The sequence below is a fragment of the Lolium rigidum genome, chromosome 4, assembly GCF_022539505.1.
Source record: "Lolium rigidum isolate FL_2022 chromosome 4, APGP_CSIRO_Lrig_0.1, whole genome shotgun sequence".
Lineage (NCBI taxonomy): Eukaryota > Viridiplantae > Streptophyta > Magnoliopsida > Poales > Poaceae > Lolium > Lolium rigidum.
The window spans coordinates 98,153,690-98,179,242 of record NC_061511.1 but is presented as its reverse complement, the minus strand read 5'-3'; the positions used below and the strand labels follow the sequence as shown (position 1 = coordinate 98,179,242).

The following is a 25,553-nucleotide window of genomic DNA, read 5'->3' as shown; positions in this document are numbered from 1 at the left end:
GCGACGACGGCCTAGGTTGCAACCGTTGCGGCCATCTGTCCCCGCCGCGTGCGCCGCCACATCCTCTGCGAATGCAACCACCACCGCCGCCTCGTAGATTCGAGGACGACGGAGAATCCTCCGATGACAACGACGGCGAGTTCGCCGACTTCGAGTACATGTACAATAAACCTAGATATGAATATGGCTAGTCTTTTATTTGAAATGTACATCATTTGTATGGGGGTCACGACTGGGGGCCGACCGGACCCCATATTGTGTTTAGCGCGGGACCCTCATATGGGCTAAAAATCGGCATCGCCGGGGCCATATGGGGGACAAGTGGAGATGCTCTTATCTATGGGTATACAGAGAGAGGAAATGTGGTTGTAAAAGTACTGCAGAGAGATCAATAAACAAAGCTCATCCATATGTGTCCCGTATCAATTAACTTTTGCGCATGTGTGATTGATCTGTCTATACGGTTACTTTAACCGTGTGGTCTTGCTCTATGCCATTGCATCGGACTCGCCAGGAAAGGCTGTGGGGTTTATTTTTGCTTATACCTGAGCGAGCTGCTGGAGTGCGGCCTCCTCTGCATATATACACATGAGCTCTCCCTTCGGCCCGCACACTCCAGCCTCACTGCTATAAACCAAAGGGTAGCTAGGCAGATAGCTAAAGGTACCTCTGTAAGCAGAGAAGCTCATCAAGATCAGTACCAAGCAACACGTACCGAACTAGAACAAATCAAGGATGGCGTCCGAGACGGTGGCCGGGAGCGTATTAGCCGACGAGAAGGGACCATCCGGCCTGAGGCGTTACCAGGCGGGCGCCGAGGAGGAAGAGGAGCACGCCGGCGAGGGCGGCGGCAAGTCCCGGCTGTCCGGGCTGCTCTGGCACGGCGGGTCGGCGTACGACGCCTGGTTCAGCTGCGCGTCGAACCAGGTGGCCCAGGTGCTCCTGACGCTCCCCTACTCCTTCGCACAGCTGGGTATGGTGAGCGGCATCCTGTTCCAGCTCTTCTACGGCCTCCTGGGCAGCTGGACCGCCTACCTCATCAGCATCCTCTACCTGGAGTACCGGACCCGCAGGGAGAAGGACAAGGTGGACTTCCGCAACCACGTCATCCAGGTACGCCCATATCCTCCATTGATGCATGCATTCATTCATACAGTAGCTTCCATCTCTCTGACACGACGACTGACTGACGATGATGCATCGATCGTTACTGCAGTGGTTCGAGGTGCTCGACGGGCTGCTGGGCAGGCACTGGAGGAACCTGGGTCTGGCCTTCAACTGCACCTTCCTGCTCTTCGGCTCCGTGATCCAGCTCATCGGCTGCGCCAGCAACATCTACTACGTGAACGACCACCTGGACAAGCGGACGTGGACCTACATCTTCGGCGCCTGCTGCGCCACCACCGTCTTCATCCCCTCCTTCCACAACTACCGCGTCTGGTCCTTCCTCGGCCTCCTCATGACCACCTACACCGCCTGGTACATCGCCGTCGCCTCCCTCATGCACGGCCAGGTCGAGGGCGTCAAGCACTCCGGCCCCACCACCATCATGCTCTACTTCACCGGGGCTACCAACATTCTATACACCTTCGGGGGCCACGCTGTCACCGTGTAAGCCGACACCACTCCACTCCATCCGTCGTCTACTTGCTTACTTTTTCCTACTTATAAACTAGTTAATCTGTTTTTTTCTTTAAAAAATTTTCTTTTTTAAATATAAATAAACTTGGTTGATTAGCTCTAGTGTATAGACAAGGGCCGGTACAGTGCAACGGTAACTGGTCACGGGGCGTGCACGCTGCCCAGCTTTGGGTAAAAAGAGCCATCTCACGTGCAACGGGAATGTCCCTCTGTCGTAGTGCACCCTGAATTAGAAATGCCTGCTCGGTGCCCAACTGCATACATGCATATCCTAAGAACATACACGTGCTACCCATCATACTACATCGATCTAGCACAAATGCTCATCAGCTCATGCATTGTAGAGCTAGGATTCATCTGGATCTGGTGGTGTACGTAGTAGCTTGTAGATTTAGCAGAGGATTAGTCGTCCGCAATTATTTTTTTCCAAAGCGTGTGTACCCTTTGGGACAGGGCATCAGTCATCAGCAAAGAGACATACTATACTGTTTTAGAGTCCAGTGCAAAGCAGAATATTAAAACTAGTGGTACTGCAAAGTGCTCAACCTTTGATGCCTTATTTTCCACATCTACATGCATCCACCTCTTGCTGCCTTTTCCTTCCAACAAAGAAAAGACCGTTGCATGCATCACCTAGGCGTAGGCGCACTGCAGGTGGGGCCGTACGTGGGCCGCCCATGGCCCATCGATACCTTGGTCCTGCGACCCGTTTCCATGCGCATGCCACCTTGTCATGCCAAAGCCCAACAACGTCCATCTCCATCGATCTTGCTTTGTTGTTCGTGTCGCGGAACACTGACGACAAAGCCACAGTGCAATTTTTTTTTGTCCTGCGGATAATCGCTAGTGGAAGTTGCGCAAATCTTAGAGCAAAAAATGTGACCCGACCCAATTAACGTATGTGTCTGTGTGATTGCAGGGAGGTGATGCACGCGATGTGGCGGCCGCAGAAGTTCAAGGCCATCTACCTGCTGGCCACCCTGTACGTGCTCACCCTGACGCTGCCGTCGGCGTCGGCGGCGTACTGGGCCTTCGGCGACCAGCTGCTCACGCACTCCAACGCGCTCTCCCTGCTGCCGCGGGACGCCTGGCGCGACGCCGCCGTGGTGCTCATGCTCATCCACCAGTTCATCACCTTCGGCTTCGCATGCACCCCGCTCTACTTCGTCTGGGAGAAGCTCATCGGACTCCACGACTGCCGCAGCCTCTGCAAGCGCGCCGCCGCGAGGCTCCCCGTCGTCGTCCCCATCTGGTTCCTCGCCATCATCTTCCCCTTCTTCGGGCCAATCAACTCCGCGGTGGGATCGCTCCTCGTCAGCTTCACCGTCTACATCATTCCCGCCATGGCGCACATGTGCACCTTCAGATCACCACAGTCCCGAGAGGTACGCACCTTCAGACAATCTGCATCAGGGCTTGATCTACCTCTACGCACATAGATTGATCGACCAAGCAAATGACACTGTGATCCACATTCATGCATGGGTTGTTTTTGTTTGTGCATGCTGCAAAATAGTTGGGTCCATGAATAGTAGAGCTGCAACAAAAGCAGCACTGTTCAGGCAGCTAGCTAGCTAATCACCATTGTCGCAGATGATGTTGCCAGCTAACACTGGCGAATCTGGTTGTGCACAGTGCAAACACTAGAGGTCCATGACCGATCACTCATGGAAACCTGCAGGCTCTTTCACAAGGCGGCAGATGCATGCATCTCTGACGTTTGTGTCTGATATGTTCCACATATGCTACAAAAACATTCCATAGAAAGAACACATATATTGATTTGAGCACCGTATACTCACTCCACTCATCCACTGTACACATGTACTCCTGCTGCTGCACGTTATGTCTCGCTGAATGCAAGACAAACCATGCATCCAGCTAGCTAGCAGTAAAGTGACCGAGTGTCAGGCAATTCCTTTCAAGACAAGCGGCCCTAATAAAAAAGTGCAGACACTACTCACTAGTTGTACCACAAAGTTTGAAAAGAAAAGCTGTGGCCTGTGGGAGGAGGTCGTGCTATTGTATCATCTGCTGTCTCGGAGCCATTGGCATCGATCGATGGAGCAGCAGCATGCGCTAGCTTTGCCGATCCGGACATGATTCTGTCCGGAAACCAATCCTGCCATGTCTCTACAAAGCAACAAACGCAGCAGTAGTGGACTAGAGTAGAGTAGTACACCACTTGAGCACCGTAGTAGTAGCAGTACCGTTTATGTCGTCAATATTTTTCCTGAAACGTATTTTGTCTCTTCTTCTTTCTCTGACGACGAATGCAAATGCAGAACGCCGTGGAGCGGCCGCCGAGATTTGCTGGTGGCTGGACCGGGGCGTATGTGATCAACTCCTTCGTGGTTGCGTGGGTGCTCGTGGTGGGCTTCGGGTTCGGCGGATGGGCCAGCATCACCAACTTCGTGCAGCAGGTCAACACCTTCGGCCTCTTCGCCAAGTGCTACCAGTGCCCGCCTCACCCCGCCGTCGCGTCGCCGCTCCTACCACCATCATCCATGGCACCGAGCCCGTCTATGCCCTTTATTTTCAACATGACCGGCATGCTGGCCCCGATGTCTGCCCCATCTCCAGCTCCGGCTCCGCTGCATTTTGCTTTCCCCCACCACCATCACCGGCACCACCGCCACGGTCTGTAATCTGACAGACCACCCAATAATTCTACCGGTCGGACCGTCAGAGCTCCGTTTCTAGTTAGCTAGTTAATGAGCAGTGTTACTTTGATTAGCTCTAGTTCAATCCATGTTTTTTATCGTTGTGTGTCTTCCTCTACCCCTAGCTACTTCTTCAAGACAAGATTACTAGTACTATTAGCAGCTAGCCTCAGCTACCGCAGGAAGGGAAAACAATGTAATAGAATGAGAGAGATCATCGTGATTGTGCAAGTTTTCTCTGAATGAATGCAAGTTTTTCTTACTGCTTATCGCTTCGTGAAGGACTGTGCCACTGTGGTGCTCTTCGCGGCCAGAAAGAGCATGGAACAGTTTGAAAGCGTTTGACCATTGCCACAGAATGCCACATTGAATGTAGCATAATCTTTAGCACCACATGTATCTACAGGTGACGTTTCTCTTCAATTTACTAACTTCGTGATGAGTTTGGATCATTGCATGTAACAAATGTTGCTTACATGATGCATCTCATTATATACATGTTGGAGAAGACTCTCTTTTGTTTTGTAAGACGGAGAAACTGATCTTGAGTTTACAGTGCTGAAGAGAGCAACCACTTGTGAGATAGTTTTTCCCTTTAAGAATTTGCAATGCTCCAACTAAATTTGTGATCCACTGAACTATAGTTGGATGGATATCATGTTTTTTTATATGTCAGAACCCGAGATCAGAGTTGTACAAATTCATCTAAATGATCAACGATAAACCAAGATTCCCGACGGCACTTTTAAACTGCAGCCACCTGGACCGGTCACAGCAGAATCTACTCTCTGAGAGCTCGGAACACTCACTCTAATTATCAAGTAGACTATTTGCATTTATTTCCAGTTAATGTATTATTTCTTTAGGACCTTCTCATGCCTCTCTTTCATTCTGCTTCATCATTGGGTTATGCCTACATTTGCTAGAGCCTTCTAAATTGCATATTTCTTTTTTGTGGGATTCTTATCTCAGCCTCGGGGAAGCAGGAAACAAAGTTTTGCAGTTGCTCATAGTTCTTTTAATGTTGTTGTCGACGTGTTCATCCTTTTGGCTATGAAAAACATATCAGTTACAGTCAAAAAGAAAAAACATATCAGTTATGTTGAGTATCTTTTCTCCTAGCAACGGCATCTATGAAGTTCGTTTTAGTTCGAATCAAATTTCTTACCTACGTGAGCGTGACTACTTTAATAAAAAAGAGCCAATACTGATCCAAGCCATTTCCCAAATGTATACAATTCCTTAGAGCAATTGATGGATGCCAAATTGTCAGTATCAGACCAACCTTTCCCCCTTCCCTTTCTCCTTCCCCCTTCTTCTTGAGAGCTCCCATCGCCTCTCCGGCTTCTCTCCCCCTCCTCTCCAATGGCTTTGCCGGCCGGAGGCGATGGGGGAGAGGAGGCTGGCCTCCTCTGTATAGCTACCAGTAGGTCTAGTCTAGGTTTTGTTTTTACCCATGTGGGGAATGGCGAAATGCCCATGGGGATATGGCTGCCGAGGCGTGCGAGCTGTTTCTGGTGGATCGTGGCGGTGGTGTGGCTGCTCGTGGCGCTCCGATGAAGGGAGCCGGAGGCGGGCGGCTGCTGCATCCCTGTCAATAAAGCTTGATTGGAGCTCTCTAGATCAAAGCGAAGCGGTTGATTTCTTCTCTTCTTCGGGCTACCGCGTTGGTGGAGAAGGGGGTGTCGATCTGCTGCTGGCCTTTGCAGATATGCAGAGCAGGAATAACTGAAGGGAATCTGCGGCAATCTTCCTCTACTCCTAGCTACTTCTTCAAGACAAGATTACTACTGTAGTACTATTCGCCAAAAAAAAGGAAGGGAAAACAATGTACTAGAATCAGAGATCCTCGTGTTTGTGCAAAGCTTTCTCTCAATGAATGCACGTTTTTTAACTGCTTATTGCTTCGTGAAGGACTGAAGTGCTCTTTGCGGCCAGAAAGCTCATGAAACAGTTTGAAAACGTTTGACCGTTGCTGCAGAATGCCACATTGAATGTAGCATAATCTTTAGCACCACCTGTATCTAGAGGTGACGTTTCTCTTCAATTTACTAACTTCATGGTGTGTTTGGATCATTGCATGTAACAAATGTTGCTTACATGATGCATCTCATTATATACATGTTGGAGAACTCTCTCTTTTGTTTTGTAAGACAGAGAAACTAATCTTGAGTTTACAGTGCTGAAGAGAGTAACCACTTATGAGATAGTTTTTCCTTTAAGAGTTTGCAATGTTCCAACTAAACTTGTGATCCACCATTATAGTTGAATGGTTATCATGTTTTTTATGTCATAACCCAAGATCAGACTTGTTCAAATTCATCTAAATGATCAACGATAAACCAAGATTCCCAACGGCACTTTTAAACTGCAGCCACCTGGACAGGTTACAGCAGAATATACTCTCTGAGAGCTCGGAACACTCTCACTCTAATTATCAAGTAGACTATTTGCATTTATTTCCAGTTAATGTATTATTACTTCAGGACCTTCTCATGCCTCTGTTTCGTTCTGCTTCATCATTGGGTTATGCCTGCATTTGCTAGAGCCTCCTACATTGCATATTTCTTTTTTTGTGGGATTGCTGTCACAGCCTCGGAGAAGCAGGAAACAAAGTTTTGCAGCTGCTCATAGTTCTTTTAATGTTGTTGTCGACGTGTTCATCCTTTTGGCTATGAAAAACATATCAGTTATGTTGAGTATCTTTTCTCCTGGCAAGGGCATCTATGAAGTTTGTTTTAGTTCGAATCAAATTTATTTCCTACATGAGCGTGACTACTTTAGTAAAAAGAGCCGATACTGATGCCCTTGCCATTTCCCAAATGTAAAAGAGCAATTGATGGATGCCCATTGTCAGTATCAATGCCAAGTATCTAGTAATTTCTTAAGTTCGATCAAGTTTATATCAACATCCAGAATACCAACCCCATATTATTTTGTATTATAGATATCAAAAAAAAATCATAACCTTAGTCAAACTTCAGACAAGGTTTGACTTTCGAGGAAAAGAAAATATGACTCACGTTTTGGACAACAAAAGATGATGTCACTGTCATAGTTGCTCAATAAGGAAGAGAGGGAGAGAGCCTAGGCCGATCGGTGGCTCTGATACTACTGATGGTCCGATGAGAAGAAGCTCAACTCCGATACAGATCTAGAATAAAATTCAGTAAAGGAATTGCAAGGGAGTAGGTGAAAGATCAAAGCGAAGAATAAAACCTAGGGTTTTGCATAGCTTGGTCTCCCTAGCACCCACGCACGTCTCTTTGCACCGAAGAGTGTGCCCAAGCTTGAATGACAGCATTTAATTGTCTTCTATAGTTTTAAGGCATCACTAACTGATGTTTATTGAAAACTAAAGCTATTTAAGAAAACTAGCTCTCACAGGTGTTGGATCTGGTCAAACCGTTATCGCTCCATCCTGACCTTGCCTCTTGTCGGTGCTCTCCCAGTAGAACTTCTAGCTAACCACAGCAGGCGCAAAAGGGCTAAGAGATGTCTTGTCACAAACCTGGGATGTTCACTAACTCCCTAATCTGTAATAAAATGTGTAAACCTCTTAGGCCTTGTTCGGCACACAGGTTTCTCAGGGATTAGAGTGTTTTAGTTGCCTTGGGACAGCACCAAATCACTGCAAACGGCTGCAGAACCGTTCGGCAGGCCGGGTTTCTACCGGTTTTGAAGGTTCTGGCCTCCGTTATTCTTACAAAACCTGCTAATACACGTGTGAATCAAAACGCTCAGCAGTGCTCGCGTTTTTTTTCTGGCCAGCTTGCTGTACGTTTTGTATGCTCCGATTCCCCGCACAGGCGAAGAAACGTCCAGTCTAACAGACCCGGGGCCCGAGCGCGCATGTTGATAGTGCCTACGCATGCAAATTAAGCTAGCTGAATCGGTGGCCTAGCTTAGCAATTGCCCGATCCCTGAGTGAACCCCGTGTTTTCACCTAAACCACTAGACATATTACACTCTAATCCTTGCCTACCGAACAAGGCCTTAGGAGGCGTGTAACAAACTCTACCTTTTCAATGAAATGAAATGCAAAGATTCCGTTGCGTTTTCTTGAAGAAGAACTAGTTAACTCAAGACGTAGTGTAGCAGCAACAGGAGTCAGACTAGGGGCTTGACATAGCATTCAAGCCACTCTGTCTGAAGTTCTGTCCAGGCACATAGTTAGGGCCTAAAAAATTGTGTCAAATTGTCGAACTTCTTGCATTTGCATTGCATGCAAAGAAAGGTTACGAGAACACGCACCTTAGAATCAACTCATGAGCATTGCATTCCCATGGTTCCCAGAAACACCAAATTCCCAGATAGGCCAAACAAGCCAAACTGACTAGCGTCATCATGCACTATAAATGTAATAGCAATATAGCATGGCACATCAGAGTCGCACTAAGAATAAAAACACAAAACAGCAGCACAAAGGTACTCCACCAAGAAGTCTCAGCTTACCCGTAATGGTTTGGCTGCAATGATGCTCCTTCTCCTTGGTGCTGCTGTGGCGGTTGCCACTGCAGCTATGGCCAGTTCAGGCTGCCAAGAAGACACTCGCGTGCTAAACACCACAAGCTATGAATACGTGAAGAAGAATGCGCTGATAGTGCTCCCGTGAAGGACGCGGCCGTGCTCTGCATCTGTAGGTAACTGGGCACCCCGGCATTAAGGACAATATGAGCATGGAGAAGATATTTCTACCTCGCCCAATAGTGCGGCGTCAGCATCCCTAGGAACTTCTGAGATGAAAAACTTGAATTGGTTAATAACCTGCACATGAATTGAGACTGCATGCTGACGGCTGACCCCATCAAATTGCGTGTATGCTCTTCATATGGTGGCAATGCCCTTGTTACTTTGATGGCGAAAGAAGTTATGTTCAGCAACTAGTACTACAAAGACAGCATGTAGACAAAATGCGCATGAAAGAAACAGAGTGCTAGTTCATTTAAACCTCCGGAAACTACATGTGCTACTAGGTTTATTTCTCATAAATGCCATTGTTCATTACTTGAATTAACAAAAGTCAAAAACTATCAACTGAACTGATTAGGCATTCGCTTTAGGACATGAAAGCAGGTCTGACACAAGAATAGGCTGAATGGTAAGGTTGGCTAACATCACCAGCGCAGTTAGCACTGCTAAAACAAATAAGACATCCTGGTCAACTTCTAGTTGGGTGATGTTGGACTACACAAATGTATTACCATTAAAGTGCTGAAATTAATAATAAGTCTATGTTGCAACTCGCAAGAGTATAATATATTGACCAGCTTATGGCTTGTTTGTTTATCCATCATGCTCCTTCGTTGAGCAAAATGACAAAAAGAAGACAACATTGCTACAAAAGTATGTGAACCAATTCCTTTGCCATGATTTATAAGATAAGAGTATTGTCTTTGATATTATCTAAATTGACTAGTAAAGATATTCTGGATGACTGAAACCAATCACATATGCAGATTGATCAAAATAATTTAGACCTACTTGTGCAAAACAAGAAATAAGCTCAAGTGCAATTTATAGGACCGCTTTGATATGCATGCACTATCTGCACATCTCACGTCCTACTGAACTGTAGTTTTTATTAGGTTTGCATGCTTCTGGATGTTTTAGTTGAATTATGAGCAATCACAATTTCTTAAGACAAAAAAGGTAAAATTGCATTACACTGAGCAGTGTTAAGTACCAAATGGAAAGGCTGATTGCCCCATTTGCTTGCAATTTGACATCATGTGTATAACCATAAATCAAATGAAACAATCATGAGTACAAAAAATTCGATATTTGCAATTTTACAGGTACACAAATAATCTGTTTGCCTCATGATATATATAATTCAATAACACAACCAATCTTTCTGAGACAAACTGATCGCTGATATGCACAACCTACAGAGTGATATACCCCACTAGAACAATCATGAATGATGGAAATACTTCTACAATGATTACAAATTGCGGCAAAAAATTACTAACCAAAGCCAAGTGATCTTGCTGCCAACATCACCTAGAGGCTCTGGACTGGAAAAGCTCGAGCCTCGCCTAGCTTCTGGCAGTAGTGCCTCAACGCGAACATCCTGCACCATGTAGGTCTGTTTTGATGCCCACAGAAGCACAGCAAGAACCCCCGCCTGCGCAAGCTCCTCACTCTCCGGAACGTGTGAAGCGATGTAACATAGCAGTATGAGCGCCTCAATCTGAACCTCGTCGCCAAGGTAGACAAGCTGAACAAGGTGGCGTGCACCACCTTCATCGACAACGGCCTTGCAGTGGCTCACATGTAGGTGGTTGTTAGTGCATGCAAACTTGGTGAGTGCAAGCACAGCTTCCTTTATAACCGGTGGCTCACGCTCGTCGAGCAACTGGACAAGTGGTGCGATCATCCGGGTCTCGCTCGCTGTGAACGTCCGCGCAAGGCAACCAAGAGCTGTGATGCACGGAATGAGGAGTTCATCATAGTCACCCTTGGAGACAATGTGTAGCAGCTGGTCAACAACAGCCTTGGCGGCTGGAGAACTGGGTTTGAAAGCCGACTGCCGCAGTGGAAGACTGTGCTCAGCAACACGCGCAATTTCCATAATAGCCATCGCTGAGAAGACCTGCATGTTTGTGCCCATACCACCATCGCCTTTCTCGAGGAGCACGGCGAAGCAAAGCAGCGCACGTGACTCTGTAATGCTCTTGCAGACTCCAAGATGACCTCGTGCGAGCTTCCAGAGAGCTTTAGCCGCCATGGCCTTCAAGTGCGCCTTGAGCTCAGGGTCTTCCACTTCACGAGCACCGCGGCCACTAGAGCCACTCGTGCCCAGCTGTGGTCTGAAGGGTGGAATCAATGACCCATTGGTCTTTGTCTTGGCAGCCATGGCAGACTGCACAACCGACTGCATTTGGTTCCTTTTATTAGTGTCTGCTTCATCCTTAGAGACATTAGACACTCTGGGTGGCTCTTCAGGGACAGATACCATGAAGTCGCCGCTGTGGCGTGTGCTGAGCGTCTTGGCAAGCACAACCGAGTGTAGCGATGTCATGGGTGTTGGCGCTGCAGCAGTACTCTTAGAGCTGCTGGAGCCAACGGCGTACCTGCTGTGCTCCTGGATGGTCCCGGATGCGAGGTGGCCGACGAGATAGCGGACGGCATTGTTCTGTGTGAAGAGCTCCTGGCAGGCTTGGCTCCGGTCGGCGAGTGTGGCAATAGCCTCGGCAACAGCGGCCTGCACACGCATCTGCGGCTCTTTGAGTGCGGCGGTGAAGGCGGAACAAATCCCGGCCTGCACGAGCTTATCAACGCTCTCAGCATCGCAGCCGAGCAGGCCGAGCGCGCGCACGGCAGCCTCCTGTCCGTCGTCGGTGCCCTCCTTGAGCAGCCTGAGCAGCGGCAGTATGCCGTCCTCCTCGATGATGAGCTTGGCGAAGTGCTGGCTGTCCCGGGCGAGCGAGGCGAGGTTCGCGGCTGAGTCCGCCCGCGCGGCGAGGCCCCCGGTGTGCAGCCGCGCGACGTGGTCCCAGATGAGGAAGAGTATGGGCTCGTTCTGCGCGATGTTGGGGAGCCCCCGCAGGTCCCCGTCGCCGTCGCCGTCGCCGTCCCCGTCGGCGCCGCCGTGGGGCGAGGAGATGCGGAGCAGCCAGGCGACGTCCTCGAGCGCGGTGTCGAGGAGCGCGGCGGTGCGCGGGAACCCGGCGGCCGGGCTGAGCGTGAAGAGCCTCCGGAGCCGCGGGTGGCCGTGCGCGCAGCGGGCCGCGAGCGCCGAGGCCTTGGCGAGGGCCTGCGCGGCCCCGGCCATGATCCGAGCGGCGGGGCGGTCGTAGAGGTCGGCGCGCGCCGCCTGGCGGAGCAGCGCGGCGAGCTTGTCGGCGCGTGACTTGAGGTCGGTGCACTCGGCCCGGAAGCACCGCGCGGCGCCGCACTGCTTGGCGACCTCGTCAGCCAGCTGGATGGGCCGCGCCAGCATCGCCTGCACGCCCTCCCCCATCCTCCTCCCTTCCTCTTGGTCCCTTGGCTTCGAACCGCTTCCTCCTCGTCGGCGGTTACGGGTAGAATCGCCGGGAAGCAAGCGGCGGTGGGTCGATCTCCGCCTTGTCGCCGAGAATTTGGGGAAAATTTTTGAGAGGTGGGGTTTTGGTTGATTTTTGTGGTGGTGCGGGGCGGGTGGGTAGGTTTTGGTGCTCCGACTGGTCGCACTCGCACCATAGCACTAGCGCTGGGGGAGGGGGAGGCTGCGGTTGGACCGTGTGGTCAACGCGTGAGGCCTGCTCACCCTGGCTGTAGGTGGGCCTACGCTGCCAGCGATTGATTTGTCTTGGCGTTTACGTCCCGTTCCGCTCCGCCGTGCTTTCACCAGATGCCCAATCGGCCCGTTCCGGGTAACAGCATCTTCAATCCCCATCAAGTCCATCGTTTGGACACATTCTCTTCTTCGGTTCTTCCAACGTCCCAAATGCAGACAACCAATCTGAGATTATGTACTTAGGTAACCCAGTTCATCAGAGTTCAAATCCTAGGTAACATATTTCATAAAGTCGAAATATTCATTCAGTGGGAGGCGATGTTCCCGTCGACAGCGAGGCGTCTGTAGTGACTTCGTCAATTTCAATCCAATCTGCCGGCTCCTTCTTCTGAAGGTGATCATAGGGGTAGGGTGTGCGTGTGTGCATTCATAGGGGTGAGTGTATGCGCGTGTATGTAAGCGCCTGCGTTTGTACTGTGTTTCTCAAAAAAAATGTCCCCAAATACATCTCCAACCAGTTGCTACCTCCACTCGAATTTAATTTTTTTTTTGAACGGGTCACTTGAATTTAATTGACACAGGAGTATACATATTTATACGTTAATGTTGCGTCAGCTTTGCGTCACTTTTCGAACCGGAAGGAGTATTTGTAACGGAAAAAATTATAAATCAATAATGATCGTCACGTTTAAAAGGAGTAGTTTATAGTTCCTACCATGGTCGTCGCGCGTCAATGGCGGCTTCGGCTCGTCCAGGACTACGACGTCGAATTTGTTGTCGCCGTCGACGCCCCGGAGTACTCGTCGAAGCCAACGTTGATGTCCTTGCGGACGCAGCTGCTGAGGCCGTTGTCGGTGATGACGATGTTGCGGCCATTCGACCGACGATCTCTTGCAGGATCATGTCGCGGTAAAACATGTGCACCGCCTTCACTTGAGGAACCATTCGTGACGTGTCGGCGATCAAGATCATCAAGTCATCTCTTTCTTCACGGCGACTCTATCCTTCACGATGATGATCTTCTCTTCTTGCTTCAAAAACAAGGCGTTCCAGCTCGCGACGCTCTTCGAGCCGCGGATGAGGAGGTTTGTCGACACATCGACGAGGCACTTGTCAATCGACGACTAGACCCTATCGGATGACGCTGCTTCAATCACAACTTACTTGGCCCCTTGTTACCAATAGGACGCCCCGCTGAGGTTCTCAGTGGCGCTTCAACATCAATGACACCTTCTTGGTTCTTCGCTAATTGAATTCCTGTCAAGCTCCGCTTATCAACATCTTTGAGCTTGGTGTAGCAATTCAACAAGCCGAATTGTCGTCCCCCATGTTTTGACCGGCACAAGGCTAGAGAATGGTCCAACAAATCAAAAAAGTGCAAAGATATCAATTCATAGACGATTAGAAACACTGTCACAAAAGGGAAGGAGGCGCGCTTATGTCGTTGACCGCATTTGTACCCCTCTCTAGCCTTTGTTCAATGTACGAATGATAGCCTTCGAATGTGGTCACTGTCGTTTGTATGATTCTCCACAAGGTTGACATAGCCTTTTGGCTCCTCTTGATTACCATTTTGGTATGCTCGAACATGTAGTATGCGGTGATATGTTGTGTCACCGCATTGTTCCTTATCGGATTTCTTGTCGATGCCGCTCCTGACCGGTGACGCGTCGTTTTCCCTCTTCGTGGCCCCGATGTCTTCTGACCCGGGGAGGAAACATCACTATTTACGTATCCTTTTCGAGGAACATGGTCTTGACGTGTCCCTGGCATCCCTTTGACGTATTTCTCCCCTACCTACCTCTTGGGTCCCGAGACACACACACAACCTACGCGGGTGGGATCCCAGGTACCCTAGTTCCCGTTGATACGACAACCGCTGCTCCATTTTGTCACCCTCCTTCATCACACAATCTCATGAGGCCATTGATGCCCATAAGAATAGAAGATCGTTGAAATCTTCGATGGGAAGTATTACCCAAATTTATAGTTCAACTCAAGGGAAACACAATAATATCAATAAGAATTTAGCAATTGGGACATCACTCTCAGCCACACTTGTATATCAATAAACTCACAAAGTAAATGGTGATTTTATAGCAGTTGATTCAAAGCAATAGAACAAGCAGTAAATAATAGCAGCAGATTTCCGGTATTCACCGGAAGTAGTGATATATATGTAACTTTAAATGGCTAAAGTGTACCTTCATAAACGCACAATATCCTCAAACTATCACATATTCTCATATTTTCCCTAACTGTCACTTTAGGGTTCGCATGTTCAACATAATAATAAGCAATATCTTGCAGATAAATAACAAACTCATATATATGATGGGGCAATAGAAGTTCAGTATTGAAGTTCAAAGCAAAGGTGTACCAACACTCATACATGAATATACTCAAGTCAAATACCTCAAATCTCAATACATATGGATGATTACATGATCAATCCCATCCAATCTCCATCCACCTCACATGCCTACAACAAACTACCCATGCATAATGATGGAGAGTGAGCACATGGTTTTTGGTGATGATGTTGGTGGTAATGATGGTGAAGAAGACCTCGAAATCCCCCTCTCCAGCATGGAGAGCAGGATCAATTTGACCCTCGAAACAAAGATAGTGGATGTGGCGGCGCTTTGTTTCGCGAAAAGCTTCGTCCTCCCAGCCAGGTAAGTTTTTTGGGTATATAAGGGCTACGTGAAAGGAGGAGGCGAGGCAACGCTCGAGGGCTGAGATGGCCCAGGTGGCGCGCCCTGATACGTTGCAAATGTATCTATGATTTTTGATGTTCAATGCTTGTTTTACACCAATTTTTTTATGTTTTGTTTACACTTCGTGGCATTTTTATGCATTTTCTAGAACTAACCTATTAACAAGATGCAACAGTGCTAGCTCCTGTTTTCTGTTGTTTTTGTATTTCAAAAAAATTGTATAGAAAATATTCTCGGAATTGGACGAAACAAAAGCCGAAGTTCTTATTTTGTTGTCACGGAGATGGATTCCAAAAGGGAGACGGAGAAGAGCCAGGAGGTGGCCACACCACCCCTAGGCACGGCCCACCCCTAGCCACGCCTAGGTATGGTGTGGTATCCTCGGGCGCCCACCGACCTCGCCATTTCGCCTATAAATTCACATCCTCGAGAAAAACTCAAAGACCCGAACCTCCATCCACGAAAAGTTCCATAGCCGCCGCCATCGTCGACCCTAGTTCGGGAGGGTCCTGAAGCTCTTCCCGGCACCCTGCCGGAGAGGGAGATCATCATCGGAGGCCTCTTCATCACCATGCCCGCCTCCGAAGTGATGCGTGAGTAATTCATCTATGGACTACGGGTCCACAGCAATAGCTAGATGGTTGTATTCTCCTCCATATGCTTCATGTTTAGATCTTGTGAGATGCTTGTCATGATCAATATCATCTTTATGTAATGCTACATGTTGTGTTTGCTGGGATCCGATGAATATTGAATACTATGGTTGAGTTGATTATAGACCTGTTTATATGTCATTTGTGATCTTGCATGCTCTCTGTTGCTAGTAGATGCTTTGGCCAAGTATATGCTCGTGGCTCCAAGAGGGAGTATTTATGATCGATAGTGGGTCCATGCCTCTAGTAATCTGGGAGAGTGTGTCAACACCCGGATTTTTAAGTCCAGATGCCTATCATGCCCTTCCTCGCAATCCCAGGAATATTGTTTTTGCGAGACATAATAGATTGATATCACAACACATCATTCATTACATACCATAATCGTCTTACAAATAAAGGATCACATGATCCAGTCTCATTACAATAATAGAAGTTCTATTGATCAATTACATAACACATAGCGGAAGCGAAAAAGCGTAGTAGTAGTCCATTTATTCCACAGGCAACTGTTGACGTCAGGAGTGATCCTAGTTCTCGTAGACGTCCTGCTATCCTTCTTCCGGGTTTTGATACTCCTCTTCATAGTCTGGCCATTTGAATAGCCAGGGACACAGCCATGAGTACTTTAAAGTACTCGCAAACTAATACTAAGATAAATACTATCAACTATAGTAAAGGGGTTCTAAGCTCTAGGTTTATTTGCATAAAGCCAGTTTTACTTCATAAGCATTTGTAATCAAAAACTCCTCATTTGCCTAACTTAACTCAAGTGGGAACATTAGTGTCATTCCCACAACTCAGTTGTGATTTAAAGTCAAAGTCACCTTTCAATTCAATTCACAAGTCACCCTTTTTAGAAAAGCTCTGATGACGGAACAGTATGGCCTTTCCAACTGTCCATGACCGTGGACGCGGCTATTTGAATAGGTTTAACTCTGCAGAGGTTGTACACTTGTGCCACAATAATTGCAATAGTCCGTCGGGGTAATCGGCCCCGATTTATCGTACGCGATGACGCGAACTACCAATCCTAACCTTTCATTTACATACCCTAGTATAGGCACCTCTCCCCATGAGCTTGGCCTCCCGGTGGAAACACACCGTCAACCCGGAACCGCACGGGGCTTGGGTAGGACATTCACCTCATTTCACGTCATTTCACTTTCGAGGGAGGCAGCCTCGAGCATAACCCCTATGACGCTTGTTCGGAGGGAACCCATACTAAAATACATAAGTTTCCGAGTTAAGACTTACCCGGATTCGGGTATTGTGGGGATACTTAAGAATTGGAAATGGTATCGCATCCGAACCCCACCATCGGTTTTTGGTAAGTTTCACCAAGTCATTCACAAGTCACATTCACCTTCAAAATCTTTCCCTAGAATGACTCATCATTCCAAGGTGTTCAAAGTCATTGGTTTCACAAGTTCCCATCTAGAGTAGTCGGTTTTAGTTTAGCACTAGCAACTAGTCATGAGGGGTGCTAAGCAACTTGTATTGCTCTAGGCTAAGTTTGATACTCTTGTACTACTCCATAACTAAACTAAGTGAATCATGAATCAAAAAGTACTTTGATAAACAAAATTTAGTAAAGCTTGTAAAGTAAAAACTTGGATTAGGAGCATTAAGCATAAGGTAAAAGTAATGGTGCCTTGCTCTTGTAGAGCTTTGCATTAGTCTAGTTGCATTGGTAATAGCTTGCCTTGATTGGGGAGGTGATCAAAGTTCTCTTCTCCTTCCTCTTGGTAGAATACCTCCTCCTCTTGATAGTCTCCGGTACTAGCGTCTAAAATACGAATACGGGGTATACAATCATCATACCAAACTTATGTACTAAACTAGGCACACACATGAGTCACACAACTTAAGCTAGCATCACACATTACTATTAAGTTGGTGGATGTGTTTTCTTATTTAAGGAAAATAATTTCCTCTCATACTAACTTAGGTGTTACTTTTAATTACTTAGAGAAATAATTTCCTCTCATTATCTTATTAAGATTTAATTTCTCTCATGAATAATATATGACCTAGGTTGACCAAAGTCAACCTCTTCATACTTATCATTTAAGAAAATGATTTAAATGAGGTGTAGCACCTCATACAATTTAATCCTAACATGGTAAAGATTTAATATCATCAAACAATTCATATGAGACCTAAATGACCAGAGTCTCTACCTCATTTTGAAATGTTTGTGACAAGATTTAAATGAGAGAAAAACTCCCATATGATTTCTTAATAGTTTTGGACAATATCTTTGACTAGAAATAGCCATATAGTCCTCTAATTAAACTAGGCCATGATCATTCAAAGTAATCATGGCATATTTTTGCAGAAACAATTAGTGCAAGTTAAAGGTGAGCTATAGGAGTTGGAATCAACTCAAAAGCACTTTTGGTTGATTTTTAAGATTTATTTGAATACTGAAAAGTCTCTGAATTGTCATTTTTATCATTCAAAATCTACATAAGCTATAGGGTTGAAACCAGTGTGGTTGGATCAAGCATTTCATGGGCTTTCCAACAATATAAATTTTGCTAAATTTGGTGCAGTAGATTGTGAACTATTCAAATTTGAAGTTGACATCAGTTTGTACTATTTCTCTATTCTGGAAATTTAAATTCAAAAGGTTGCGCTGGCGGGAAAACGAGGTGGGTTGCACAGCGGGGGAGAGATGGGCCGGCCCAGTATTTCTATGGGCTGCTGACAGCATGGGGCCCTGTGGTCAGTGACTTATCACTGCCGAAGCGGTACCTTGCGATGGAGGTTGTTGGATTAGATCGAAGATCTACGACTGGCAGTCGTCGTCACCGTCGGTGAGAAGCGCGTGCTGGAGCGGCGGAGGTAGCGGGTCGGCGGCCTACCGGAGCTCCGGCGAGGGGTGGCGAAGTGCGGCGGCGACGTTGTCGAGGCAGGGGAAGTAGATGGAGCAGACGGCGGCTCGGATGGTGGCTGAAATCGGTGGCTTGCTTGGTGGCGGTGCTGCGGGACTTGAGCTTGCAATTGGGTGGCTGCCGGCGACAATTTGCTTGGCTAATGGTGCGAGGAGGAGCGGTGAATGGAGAGGAGTGAGGTGGTGTGAATGGTTTGGTGCGGGAGGTGCTCTATTTATAGAGCCACGGTGATGCCATGGTTGCTATGAGAGGTCGTCGACGGCGTGGCGTCTCCGGTGCTCGAAGGGCTAAGGAGCGTACATCGATCGAGTGGCGACGGCACGGTGATGCTCTAGGAGTAGCTGGCGCAGCGAGAGGACGATGGGGTCACTCGTGCGCATGCTCATCATGCCACGGTACCCGCGGCGTTTCTCCGACGAGGACGACGGCGACAAGGCGACCGCAGGTGCTGGAGTGTGTCTAGCAGCTAGAGGAGGTGGAGAAGGTGCTTGATGCAGGAGTAGGGCTGCAGGCGAGGACTGAGTCGACGGGGCGCGTGGAGCTCTGGCGCACCCAGGGCACGCTCACCGCGTGCACTAGCATTCCATGGCATGGTACTGGGCATGCATGGGCGCGCCTGGTTCGGCCAATGTCGTGGTCGCGCGAGCTCGGGCCATGCTGCGTGATGATCAATAGGTACAAGGCTTGTTCCAGGACATGATCAACATGAGAGAGGAGGGCCAGAGAGGAGTGGTGCATGTGTGTGTGCATGGGTACGGCATGGACAAAGTTCTGCCATCTCCTTGCTTTAATCGACCATGGCAAGTACTGGGCTTGGTGTAGGAGTGATAGGGGAGCAATGATCAACCAGAATCGAAAGTAGTTTAGGCTAAAAACTGCTGGGTAAAGAGGTGTATCACATTTGCCAAATGTTGCCTGCAAGGTGTTTGAAGAAATGGCCGCAAGAACATTTTGGTCAAATTTTGGAAATCTTTTTGGTGGATCTCAATTATATATTCAGAGAGGTAGAATGGTGGTGGTTGTGTTCAATTTGGTGAAAGTTTGTGAGATTTCAAAAAGGGGGTTGATCTTCTCTAGATTTCAATGTCTCCACTTGTCAATTCTATTCTGGTCAACCTGGTCAAAGTTAGCACTGGTGGTCAACATCAAAGTTGGTCACCTTGACCTGGTCTTGGATGAGGTTGCAAGAGTTAGTCAAGGTTGGTTTAAGAAAAGTCAAAACCAGGGGTGCAAAGTGGTGAAGATTTTATAAAATGGCCATATGACCATTATCATATGTAAGTTGCATTTGAATTCTTCTTTGCCTTGATTTGGGTTTCTTTGATTCAAATGGATGTGTTATTGATATATAAGTGTTTTGCAAACAATGGCACATGCCAAAGTGGCCTTGATTGAAGATTTGCAAAATTGGCTAAGTGTGTATGTGAGTGAAAATGGGATTTTCTCCCTATTTGATTTCTTTCTTTTTGATTTGATTTTTCTTGACTCCAAAGTGATTCTTATTAGTTTAGAAACATTTCCGAACCATTGAAACCATTCCAAATGGTCTAGTTCAAAGATTTGCAAAAATGGCCACAACACATAAGAGGTGATGTGTCAAAATTTCTTATTCTTCTAAATGGTTCCCCCTTGCTTTACTTGGGCATGGGTTAGGGTCCATTTAGTGTGAGATTAGGTTTAGAGAGGGTTTCACACCATTTGGGCAAGGTACAATGGCATAGAACAAGATTTGGGTAAAATGGTATGTGCCACATATGCCTCTATGCATATGTTGCATTTGATTTTCAATTTGACCTGGCTTGACCCAATTGAGGTTATTGAGTGTTGAAATGGTATAGAGGAGTGATACAACCTTTCACAACAAGTCCTAGGGTCAAGATCCTCAAATTCATAAATTTGCATTTTACTCTCATATGCCTCTATGGCATTTTTAGTTTCTTTTTATTTTCTTTGGTTTCACTTTGGATTTGGTTTGATAAGTACTAGGCAAGGTTTATGAAGGTTTTCCAAACCTTTAATCAAAGTAGAAAGTCCTAGGGTAAAGATTTACAAAAATAGCCATAGGCACATAGGCCCTTTTCTTATTTAATTTCTTTTTATTTTTATTTAACTTGGATGATGAAAAGGATAGGGTTTAGGGTTTAAGATCATTTCCAAAAATACTAATAACAAGCAATCATGGCAATAGCACAAGAATTAAGCAAGATCACTATGCATCAAACTTAATTTCAGAAAAGTTTTTGTTGGTTCCAAAATTTGGAAATAGGGAAATTCATTGTCTTTGTTTTTAAATTTTTGGGATGTTACAAACCCTTCCCCCTTAAACAAATCTCGTCCCGAGATTTTAAGAAAAGTTAGGTTCCTAAGAGAGATTGAGCAATTTGCGTAACAGGAAAACATACTTAGCATGGTCTGGGGTGCTTCCTGAGCTTCATTGGCAGTCATGTGGTAGAAACGACCGTTGTTGTTGTTCTGGTTCCTTCTACCTGCGAAGCGGCGCTGTTGCTGGGCAGGTGCAGCAGTGTTGGTGGCAATCTTGGCAAGCTTCTTGGGGCACTCATTGGAGTAGTGACCCACAACTTCACATTCATAGCAGTTTACAGTTGACTTGTCCTTCGGGGTGACGGGGATGGCATTGCTTCCAGTCCTCGGGCCAGTGTTGGTGTTGTTGTTGTTCCCATTGTTGCTGTTGCTGTTGGGGTTGTTGTTGTTGTGGTGGCTGTTGTTGTTGTTGCCTCCGGGCTTCGGGGGTCCTCCGTTGTGGTTGGTGTAGTTGGGGCGATAATTCTGAGCAGGGGGCTTGTTGTGTCTTGGGGTGAAACCTCCAGAGGAGTTGTTGCGGTACTTCTGGGTATGGTGGGGTCCATTCTGGTTCATCATCCTGCGCTTGCGGTTCTCATTGGCTTGATGCAACTTTCCTTCCATCTGTATGGCTGAGTCCACGAGGGCTTCTAAGTCAGCGAACGGAATGTTCACCAACACAGTTTGCATCTCGTCATGCAGTCCGTTCAGAAATCTTCCTCTTCTCGTTGGTGTCGGTCTCATCCGGGGCGTACCTTGACAGAGTGAGAAACCTGTCGCGGTATTCCACCACGGACATCCTTCCTTGCTTGAGTTCACGGAACTCGTCTCTCATCTTCTTGATCAGTCCTTGGGGCACATGGTATTTGCTAAACTTCAACTTGAAGTCTTCCCAGGTCATCATCTGTCCTGCATTCATCGCACGGGCACTTGTCCACCAGGCTCTTGCAGGTCCTGACAGGTAGTGGGTGGCAAACAGTACTTTTTCTGCGGCTTCAACTCCCGCAACTTCGAGGTTGTTCTCCATTGTCTGGAGCCAGTCATCTGCGTCCAAGGGCTCTTCGGTCTTGCTGAACATTGGAGGGTTGGTGTTCTGAAAGTTCTCCAGCTTCGATCCAGGGTGATCGTGGTTTCCGTGGCCTTGATTGTTTTGAGCTATCTGTTGCAGTGCGGCAATGTTAGCTTGGCGTTCAGCTCTTTCGACTTCTCGGTCTGCCATCATTGTCTGCAGCATCTGCATCATGGCATCCTGGGTGGCGCTGCGGGTTGGTGGGGCCATCTGAACATTGAGATAGATGATAAGATAAGGGGGAAATTTCTATGGTTTGTTTTGTTAAAGTTTAAAAAGTTCATAAATTGAAACTTGAGTAGTGTTGCGGGGGTAAAAACCAACAACACTTTTTCATTCATTCCAAGCATCACATATTACAAAGCTAACACACCGTTGGTTTGAAGAACCATTCATCGCTCTACGATACAAGGGGATCCTGATACAAGTCACACATACGAAAGTGCTTTAAATGATACTACTCTTCAGGGGGGGATTCTTCATCTTCACGGGTAATGTGCTTGGCGAAAGGCGAGGGCGTTGTCCAACTCCTTGCGGGTCTTGTACAACATGTAGTCGAGGTAGGCAACATAGTGGTTCATCTCCGGGTGCGGGGGCATGATTATTGGTCTTCCCATGGGGTCATGTCCTGGGTAGTAAATGAAGCGGGTATTCTGGAGCTTGTTCATATTCTGTCCACACAGGCGGGCAATTGCTTCTTGCATCGCTCTGACTAGTCCTTCCTTCCAAGTGCTTCCCGTTACAGAAAACCAGATTGTTTCCCATGTTGGGGCTCCAAGCTTTCCTCTCAGATCTGTAGTAACTTCCCACCGAGTTTGTCCTCCTGATGGATTGTTGAGGGGTATTCCGAAGAACTCGGGATACGGACGTCCTAAATATTCAACCAGTTGTTTCAAATCCTTCTCGAACATGAGGTTTCCTCTGTGGCCATGCTGATAGGACTTGCAGGTGTACTCCATCTGTGAAGAATTATGATGAGTAAGTTAGAGGAGTGAGTAGTGTGTCAAAATTTTATGTGGTAGTATAAAAGAATAGAGCATAACTTTCTTATTTTGAAGAAGATCTCAAGGATGAGAGTGAGAATAAATTTTCAGAAATAATCATTTCATTTGTTTTGAAACTAAATTTTTCAGACGTCCATTCTAACTAGGGTCTCCTAAGGTCAATAATGGCTCTGATACCAACTTGTCAACACCCGGATATTTAAGTCCAGATGCCTATTATGCCCTTCCTCGCAATCCCAGGAATATTGTTTTTGCGAGACATAATAGATTGATATCACAACACATCATTCATTACATACCATAATCGTCTTACAAATAAAGGATCACATGATCCAGTCTCATTACAATAATAGAAGTTCTATTGATCAATTACATAACACATAGCGGAAGCGAAAAAGCGTAGTAGTAGTCCATTTATTCCACAGGTAACTGTTGACGTCAGGAGTGATCCTAGTTGTCGTAGACGTCCTGATGTCCTTCTTCCGGGTTCTGATACTCCTCTTCATAGTCTGGCCATTTGAATAGCCAGGGACACAGCCATGAGTACTTTAAAGTACTCGCAAACTAATACTAAGATAAATACTATCAACTATAGTAAAGGGGTTCTAAGCTCTAGGTTTATTTGCATAAAGCCAGTTTTACTTCATAAGCATTTGTAATCAAAAACTCCTCATTTGCCTAACTTAACTCAAGTGGGAACATTAGTGTCATTCCCACAACTCAGTTGTGATTTAAAGTCAAAGTCACCTTTCAATTCAATTCACAAGTCACCCTTTTTAGAAAAGCTCTGATGACGGAACAGTATGGCCTTTCCAACTGTCCATGACCGTGGACGCGGCTATTCGAATAGGTTTAACTCTGCAGAGGTTGTACACTTGTGCCACAATAATTGCAATAGTCCGTCAGGGGTAATCGGCCCCGATTTATCGTACGCGATGACGCGAACTACCAATCCTAACCTTTCATTTACATACCCTAGTATAGGCACCTCTCCCCATGAGCTTGGCCTCCCGGTGGAAACACACCGTCAACCCGGGAACTGCACAGGGCTTGGGTAGGACATTCACCTCATTTCACGTCATTTCACTTTCGAGGGAGGCAGCCTCAGCATAACCCCTATGACGCTTGTTCAGAGGGAACCCATACTAAAATACATAAGTTTCCAGTTAAGACTTACCCAGATTCAGGTATTGTGGGGATACTTAAGAATTGGAAATGGTATCGCATCCGAACCCCACCATCAGTTTTTGGTAAGTTTCACCAAGTCATTCACAAGTCACATTCACCTTCAAAATCTTTCCCTAGAATGACTCATCATTCCAAGGTGTTCAAAGTCATTGGTTTCACAAGTTCCCATCTAGAGTAGTCAGTTTTAGTTTAGCACTAGCAACTAGTCATGAGGGGTGCTAAGCAACTTGTATTGCTCTAGGCTAAGTTTGATACTCTTGTACTACTCCATAACTAAACTAAGTGAATCATGAATCAAAAAGTACTTTGATAAACAAAATTTAGTAAAGCTTGTAAAGTAAAAACTTGGATTAGGAGCATTAAGCATAAGGTAAAAGTAATGGTGCCTTGCTCTTGTAGAGCTTTGCATTAGTCTAGTTGCATTGGTAATAGCTTGCCTTGATTGGGGAGGTGATCAAAGTTCTCTTCTCCTTCCTCTTGGTAGAATACCTCCTCCTCTTGATAGTCTCCGGTACTAGCGTCTAAAATACGAATACGGGGTATACAATCATCATACCGAACTTATGTACTAAACTAGGCACACACATGAGTCACACAACTTAAGCTAGCATCACACATTACTATTAAGTTGGTGGATGTGTTTTCTTATTTAAGGAAAATAATTTCCTCTCATACTAACTTAGGTGTTACTTTTAATTACTTAGAGAAATAATTTCCTCTCATTATCTTATTAAGATTTAATTTATCTCATGAATAATATATGACCTAGGTTGACCAAAGTCAATCTCTTCATACTTATCATTTAAGAAAATGATTTAAATGAGGTGTAGCACCTCATACAATTTAATCCTAACATGGTAAAGATTTAATATCATCAAACAATTCATATGAGACCTAAATGACCAGAGTCTCTACCTCATTTTGAAATGTTTGTGACAAGATTTAAATGAGAGAAAAACTCCCATATGATTTCTTAATAGTTTTGGACAATATCTTTGACTAGAAATAGCCATATAGTCCTCTAATTAAACTAGGCCATGATCATTCGAAGTAAGCATGGCATATTTTTGCAGAAACAATTAGTGCAAGTTAAAGGTGAGCTATAGGAGTTGGAATCAACTCAAAAGCACTTTTGGTTGATTTTTAAGATTTATTTGAATACTGAAAAGTCTCTGACTTGTCATTTTTAT

The 25,553-nt window shown here is 46.3% G+C and overlaps 1 protein-coding gene and 1 pseudogene across 1 annotated transcript; one reads left to right on the top strand and one right to left on the bottom strand.

The window, feature by feature from the left end:
- The first annotated feature begins 735 nt into the window (after positions 1-735).
- LOC124649898 (auxin transporter-like protein 3) lies at positions 736-4,289 on the top strand. Its single transcript, XM_047189466.1, has 4 exons — positions 736-1,113; positions 1,217-1,611; positions 2,561-3,026; positions 3,927-4,289. The coding sequence occupies exons 1-4, from the start codon at positions 736-738 to the stop codon at positions 4,287-4,289; spliced, it is 1,602 nt and encodes a 533-aa protein (XP_047045422.1).
- Positions 4,290-10,067: 5,778 nt separating this feature from the next.
- On the bottom strand, positions 10,068-12,476 carry LOC124649897 (annotated as a pseudogene).
- Positions 12,477-25,553: the final 13,077 nt, after the last annotated feature.